Here is a 7,037-nt window from a genome sequence, read left to right on the forward strand (position 1 = left end):
GTACTATTGCTTTGACCCATGCCGGGAAAAGCATAAAGAACAAAGTTTACCCAATAGGTTATCGGGCTTACAATGATGTTAATCACAACTTCTGTGAGTCTAGCATTTAAATCAGCTTTTGAAAACACTTGCAAGTTTTTTGGGGTTTTCGGGTTTTTTTTTTTTTTTTTTTTTGTGGTATGCGGGCCTCTCACTGTTGTGGCCTCTCCTGTTGCGGAGCACAGGCTCCAGATGCGCAGGCTCAGCGGCCATGGCTCACGGGCCCAGCCACTCCATGGCATGTGGGATCTTCCCAGACCAGGGCACGAACCCATGTCCCCTGCATCAGCAGGCGGACTCTCAACCACTGCGCCACCAGGGAAGCCCTTGTTTTGTTTTTTAATCTCAGGTCACACACTCCAAAAGGTAGTGGAAAAAAATTTGAATAAACAAAACAGGTTTGCTGCAGATAAAACCAGGACTCCTAAACTGCTCCAGTCAACCTGCTTCCACAAGGCCCTGCTGTCAGCCAGCGCGGCACCCAGGCTGGGGGAGCAGCATCTGGCATGTACCAAGTGAGTGTGCAGGGGCCTGGCTGGGACATGCTGAGCAGAGCAGGAGCAGAGATGTGGCTAGGGTGGAGGAAGCTCTCAGGTTTGGGGCTGGGGACCAGATGTGGCATGAATCCAGGAGCTCAGGGAACAGCTGGGGGAGGGGGTACCCGGACTAAGTGGAAGCAGTTTTCTCACTGGCCTTTTCCTACAGATGGTTGCATTTTTGGCAATGGTCTTGGGAACCCACACCCTCCATTTGCGGCCCCAGAAGGGCTGTACCCACTGGCCCAGCTGCTGCCCCAGCAAAGGACAGAACCCCACTGAGGAGTGGCTGAAGTGCAACACTGTGCTCATGCCTCCCCCAGAGACCACCAGCCTTGCCCACCACCCGGAATCCTGCAAGGCCAGTGAAGACAGACCCCTCAACAGCCGGTCCATTGCCCCCTGGAGATACAAGTGAGTCTGCTGGCCCCTGTCCCCTCCCGAACACCTGCTCACGTGCTGGTCAGTGTGTGTGCGAGGGACCAGGGGAGTTCCAGACAATTCCAGCCCACCTGCCCCCTTTTACCTCAGGGAGGTTATCAAGTTTGGGTGTTAGACAAGGCCTAGCTCTGACTCTTATTGGGTGACCTTGGGCCAATCACTCAAGTGTTCAAAGCTTAGTTTTTTTCATCTGTAAAATGAAATAATAGTCCATAGGCTAATGGTGCAGATCATAGGAAATAAGATATGAAAAATCTGTACTTAGTACAGAAAATGTTGGTTTCTTCCTTTCTTCTTCTTCCTCTACTTCTTCCCTGCCTCCTCTTCCTTCTTCTCCTTCTTCTTCCCCTACAATGGCTGTGTTTTTCTAACTAAAATATCAGAGGATAACGTACAATACAGGCACGAAGAAGCCCAATACCAAATGCTACTGCCCTGAGCCATGAATGGGTTATAATTATACCCTCCCTCTGCTCTGGGGGGCGCAGCTGGGTGGTTGGAGCCCCAGGCTGGTTATCTTTGATCATGAGCAGTCTTTTTCTTTTGCTGTGTGCCACACACATAATCCTCTATTTGTGTCATGATGTAAAATAAAATATTAGGAAGCCCTGAAATTAATAAAAATATTAAAAATTAGTGCCTTAGGGATCCCAAACATATTTCTCTTGCAGTCTTGAGTCCTCACGGGGTGTCTGTGTTCCCACTCTCTGTAAGTCTAGTTCTGGCTTAGCCTTGGCTTTGAGGATGGATGGAGTAGGTCAGTGGGTAGGGAAGGGTCAGCTTTGATTGAGACTAGATCCAGGGTGGAGACTGTAGGTCACTTTGCTTTGAAGTGGTCTCAGAAGGCTGGCTGGGTTCTGGGCTAAATCTAAAGAGGTGGGAGCCCCTTTGGGGAGGCTGGGTACCAGATGGCTGACTCGGCTGGGATCTAGACCCCTGGTTGGGAGGCCGTGAACCCCTGAGTGCACAAAGAGTGCTCTTTGCAACTCTTGTCCCACAAGCTGTTCCTCAGAAAAAAAAAAAAATGATGACGTCAGGTAAGTGGGGGAAAAACTGCTGCAGGCCCCACTCCTTGGAGGTTCCCAGTGTGCCCAGCACCTTCATGGCAAGAAGTCCACAGAGAAGAAATCATTAAACTCAGAGCTTCCCAGACTCATTTGGCCACAGACCCCTTCTGCTGCAGCGTGTTTATTGGGGAATGCCACTCTGGGAAATGCCACACTTGCTGAGCCCCAGTTTGCGAAGTCCTGTCTGTTTGGAGGATGGTTTTACAACCTAGGGGCTGTTTCCCTCTGGGCTTCTGGGGTCCCAGACCTTTGGAGCACCTACTTTTCATGCCTTTTAGGGACCATGAAATCCTTTTAGAATAAGTCACTAAGCCTTACCACACACTCTTATGTGTGCTTATAATACATGCCCAGCCTGTGTCTGGAGGACGGGCAGGATATGGCAGACGGTGGCTTCCTCTGGGGAGGGGGATGGGGAGACAGACTGTCAGCCTTCACTTGATATTTTCTTATATTTGGATATAAGAGCAGTTTTTACTTTAAACTTTTAAAAAACCCTAAAAAATGATAACAATTACAAAAAGGAACCTCAAGCTAGAGCCCAGTGTATGTAACAGATGGAACCAGGGTTGGTCTGGTGGAGGCTCTGGTGGAGCTGCTCACCTGCCCCGCCTCCCTTAGGGCTCTGGGACCAGTTGGAAAGTCATTCTTCTATGCCCGACCCTCACTGACAGTTGGGGGAAATAAATCCCAGGGAAGAGGGGGTGACTTGTTCAAAGCCACCTGACACGCGGGTACCAGAGCTGGAATAAGCCAAGCCCTGGACAGTCCTGGCATTTCCACCCTGGGCCCTCGCTGCTCCTGACTGGTCCCCTGTTTGCCAGCCAGCCTTACCCCCAGGACCTGACGCTTGCCGCCCCTGCAGGTTGGACAGAGACTTGAACTGGCTGTAAGTGGCCTGTAAGACGGGAATAAAGACACAGACCTACTAGAGCATGGACTTGAGGCTATGGGGAGGGGGAAGGGTGAGCTGTGAGAGAGTGGCATGGACATATATACACTACCAAACGTAAAATAGATAGCTAGTGGGAAGCAGCCGCATAGCACAGGGAGATCAGCTCGGTGGTTTGTGACCACCTAGAGGGGTGGGTTAGGGAGGGTGGGAGGGAGATGCAAGAGGGAAGAAATGTGGGATATATATGTATATGTATAGCTGATTCACTCTGTTATAAACCAGAAACTAACACACCATTGTAAAGCAATTATACTCCAATAAAGATGTTAAAAGATAGATAAATAAATAAATAAAATGGCCTAATTTGTCTTTGGCATCCCTGGTGCCTGAGCATCCTGTGGTCCCCAGCCTGGTCCCTCTTCCTCCCCACTGTCAGCCCTCACCTACTGCCGTCCAGAGTTTCCGCTGTGGCCCCCCATCCCTCCCCTTCCCTGGCTCCCTGGCTCAGCCCTAAACACTGGGGTGGGGGTCAGGCCACCCTCCTGGCATGCTGGAGAGACAGAGGCCCATTGAGGTACTGCAGCAGGCACACAGCGCCCCCTTGTCCCCCAACAATCTGCCTTTGTCCTCAGTTCTGGCTGCTACTGCTTGGTTCTGGGGGGTGTTGCCTGGGCTGGGCTCCAGCTCCCACCCTCCCTAAAAGGAAAAGGGAGAAAGGATGGTGACGAAGAGGGTTAAGGTTAGGGAAGAGGGCCACAAACTTCCTCAGGCTTGGGTCCTTGGGGGCTCCTAGGCCGGCCCATTTCTCAGCTCACCTCCCAGCTCATCCTGGTTTCTCCGCGGACCTCCTCCTACCCCCGCTTCTCCCCTCTGCGGGAGGCGGGGTTGGGCTCCAAGTAAGGGGAGGGTTGACCACTCCCCCCTTGCCCGCGCCTCCCCTCCCATGTGCTGCCTGGGGGGCAGTGCACGAACCAGCCGAGCGCTCTGGGCAGCTGGGTGCAGGCCCTTCTGGGCAGCCGCCTTCCCCGGGGTCCCACAGCAGCCCTGCCCACTTCACGTTCAGGTTTCTCGCAGTGCCTTCCTGCTCCTCTCTGCTTCCCCATCCTGTCAGTTTTCCATTTTCCTTACTGGCTGGTGGCAGTGGGGGCTGTGCCCGGTGGGCCCCGTGGAGATGCTCAGTGCTTGGAATCGCCGGGACCGACCCCCTGAAGATGGGGCAGCTGCGGGGCTCCAGGGCTTCACCGTGGACAAGACGTTCCTCTCGTCCCTCAAAGGCATCCTGCTGGAAACTGAGCTGGTAACAGCTGCCTCCCTGACCTGCAGCCTCCATCTCCCAGCCCGGGCCCCCCACCAGGGCTCAGCCCTCAGCAGCCTCCCTCCCCAGGCTCTCAGGACACCCCTCCGGCCCCAGCTGCCCCCCGCCCCACAGGGCTCAGCCCTCAGCATCCTCCCTCCCCAGGCTCTCAGGACACCCCTCCGGCCCCAGCTGCCCCACCCCCCGCACCCAGCCCCTCATCTCCCATCTGGAGGCAGTCACAGCAGGTTTCAGTTGCTGCAGGAAGGATTGAAGTTAAACAGAGGACAGCTCTCTGGGACATCGAGGGGGTATGAGGCACAGGGATGGAACAGCGGTAACACCAGCTGGTCTTTCCCCGGGCTTTAAGATGGCCACTTCTTGGCAGATCCGAGAAGTTCAACTACCAAAAAGGGCAGACTTCCTGCAGCCCCACTTTATCTGCTGCCTGCTCCCCATGAATATCTGTCCTCAGGAAAGGAGCTTCCCTTAGTCACTTAGCAAGACCTACTAGTAAACTTAAATCTTCTGCATATACGCCATCCTACATCACCAGAGCTGAGGGGACCCCAGAGTCCACCCTGGAGCATCTGCCTTCTAAACCTTGCCTCTTGGCATGGAACCAGAGGCTCTGGCCCTTGTCAGAAGAGTTTTAGGCATCCAGGAGTGGGAGAAGTGTTATGGGGCATGGGGTGCCTCCTGGGGGCACAGGCTGATGTGGGCGCCACTCCAGGGGCTGGCGTTCCCACTGTACTTGGGGCTAAAGGGGGACACACTATCTTGTGGATTTCACAGAATGGCGGCCCATGGAGCCGTGCAGCTTGGTCAAACTGCTGGGGCTGCTGGGATCCCGAGGCAGGGGGAGCATGGGTGGGCAGAGGTGGGGGGCCAGAGTCGGGCCTCAATAGGCAAAGGCCCTGGATGTGGCTCCAGGGATGGCGAGACCTCCAAGGACAGGTGGTGGGGCCGGCTGGGGGAGCTCCGGGGAGGAGAGGGCAAAGGCCTGGCTGTGCCTGTGTCCCCCTCCTGGCAAGCTTCCCACCCTCGGTCCCGCAGGCCCTGACCTTCATCATCTTTGTCTGTTTCACGGCCTCCATCTCCGCCTACATGGCTGCTGCGCTACTGGAGTTCTTCATCACGCTAGCCTTCCTCTTCCTCTGCGCCACCCAGTACTACCAGCGCTTCGATCGGCTGAACTGGCCCTGTCTGGTGAGGGACCCTGCCTCCCCCACCCCGTTTTGGTCCCTTTCTTCTCTGCACGTTGAATTTTCCTTTCCTCTCCCAGCCTCTCTCCTTTTCCTGGTTTAACAAGGAGTCCGGCTCCCATACCCAACACTCAAACACTCCTTTGACCCACATCCCTCAGATCTGCTCCCTTGTCCAGGTCCAGCCCCAGCCCAGGCCCCTGGGTTCTGGTCCTGGTCCTGGTTGCTCTGCATTTATCTTCATCCCTCCGCTGGGGAGCTGTGTGAACTTTCTCTCTCTCTTTGTCTCTCAAGCACTTTATGTTGTGTCCAAGGGTATCTCCATGTAGGGATTCACAGTGCCTGAGGGTCAAGCTGCTGACTAGCCTGGAAAACCTCAGGGCGATGCCCCCTGCCCTCTGCTTCCCTTTGACCCTGCCCCCCCAACCCCCAGGACTTCCTCCGCTGTGTCAGCGCCAGCATCATCTTCCTGGTGGTCTCCTTTGCGGCTGTGACCTCCCGGGATGGAGCTGCCATTGCTGCTTTTGTGAGTCCAGCCCCACAGAGCTCTCTGGCTCCCCAAGGACCTTTGGCTGGTGGTTGCACACTTTGTGCCGCTCTCCACCCCAAGCTCAACCCAGTGCCCACACCTTGCCCACACCTTGCCCCATATCACCCACCTCCCTCTCCCCAGTATCAATGGCCCAATGACCTTTGTTGTGCCATCCCTGCTCCTACGCCCACAGGTTTTTGGCATCATCCTGGTTTCCGTCTTTGCCTATGATGCCTTCAAGATCTACCGGACTGAGATGGCGCCCAGGGCCACCCAGGGTGAGTGCCTGTGCTCTGGGAAGAGGAGATGTCCCCTCTACCCCCTGCCCCAGCTACCCCACCCTGTCATGCCCTACCCCACCTGGCTCCATCTTCACAGGGGACCAGTAGTGATACTGGGGCTACCTGGCTCCTGAGCCCAGCCAGAAAAGGGGGACAGCAGAGCCCAGACACGTCTCCTTTGGATTCACTAGCTCCCCAGCCTACTGTCCACCACCCCAGCCTACAGCGATGGAGCCAGGCCTGAGAAGTCACCGGGGATTTGTCTGTGAGGCCTGGTGTTCTAAGATCTGACTTCTGATGAAGCTCGGCCAGGGAGGGGGTATTATGGATGAAAGGGAGGGTATAGGAGGAAGCTGGTCATTCCCAAATTAAAAGACTTGAATCCTACTGGTGAATCTTTTTCTTCCCCCCAAATTAGGCAGACTAGGAATGCCAAAGAGTATTCATGGGAATGTTGCCTGGAGCAGGTCATGGTCCCTTCTCTGGGACCAGGTGTGAACAATGAGAAAGGGGGGGCTTAGACATCCTTCAACATAAAGCTTCCATGCCACAACTCTTGCGTGCAAGGCCACCTTGCGGTGTGCCTGGTGGCCGGGCACCCAGGCTTCTGTGTCTGAGAAGGCGCAAGCCTTCCGTCTGTGAATGAGTGCCCACTTGCCAAGCTTTTCACATACCTGTCTTAGTGGGTTTGAGGTGAGGTGCTTGCCTGGGGCGTGTGTAGAGCTCCCCCTAGTGGTGAGGGGAGGA

At 55.1% G+C, this 7,037-nt stretch overlaps 2 protein-coding genes across 2 annotated transcripts; both read left to right on the forward strand.

The window, feature by feature from the left end:
- The first annotated feature begins 545 nt into the window (after positions 1–545).
- IL25 (interleukin 25) lies at positions 546–2,976 on the forward strand. Its single transcript, XM_032621728.1, has 3 exons — positions 546–554; positions 670–989; positions 2,949–2,976. The coding sequence occupies exons 1-3, from the start codon at positions 546–548 to the stop codon at positions 2,974–2,976; spliced, it is 357 nt and encodes a 118-aa protein (XP_032477619.1).
- Positions 2,977–3,997: 1,021 nt separating this feature from the next.
- Positions 3,998–6,677, forward strand: CMTM5 (CKLF like MARVEL transmembrane domain containing 5). The gene is made up of 5 exons (XM_032624045.1): positions 3,998–4,275; positions 5,329–5,481; positions 5,911–6,003; positions 6,203–6,287; positions 6,388–6,677. Exons 1-5 carry the CDS (start codon positions 4,150–4,152, stop codon positions 6,396–6,398), a joined length of 468 nt encoding a protein of 155 aa, XP_032479936.1. The 5' UTR covers positions 3,998–4,149; the 3' UTR covers positions 6,399–6,677.
- The last annotated feature ends 360 nt before the right edge of the window (positions 6,678–7,037 follow it).

Source organism: Phocoena sinus, chromosome 2 (assembly GCF_008692025.1).
Source record: "Phocoena sinus isolate mPhoSin1 chromosome 2, mPhoSin1.pri, whole genome shotgun sequence".
NCBI lineage: Eukaryota > Metazoa > Chordata > Mammalia > Artiodactyla > Phocoenidae > Phocoena > Phocoena sinus.

Excerpts from the sequence above, each read along its gene's own strand:
- CMTM5 (XM_032624045.1), top strand. The coding sequence starts at position 4,150 with ATGCTCAGTGCTTGGAATCGCCGGGACCGACCCCCTGAAGATGGGGCA. Across the intron at positions 5,482-5,910 it reads GGCTGAACTGGCCCTGTCTG|GACTTCCTCCGCTGTGTCAG; the intron begins GTGAGGGACCCT and ends CCCAACCCCCAG. Across the intron at positions 6,004-6,202 it reads GAGCTGCCATTGCTGCTTTT|GTTTTTGGCATCATCCTGGT; the intron begins GTGAGTCCAGCC and ends CTACGCCCACAG.
- IL25 (XM_032621728.1), top strand. Across the intron at positions 990-2,948 it reads ATTGCCCCCTGGAGATACAA|GTTGGACAGAGACTTGAACT; the intron begins GTGAGTCTGCTG and ends CCGCCCCTGCAG.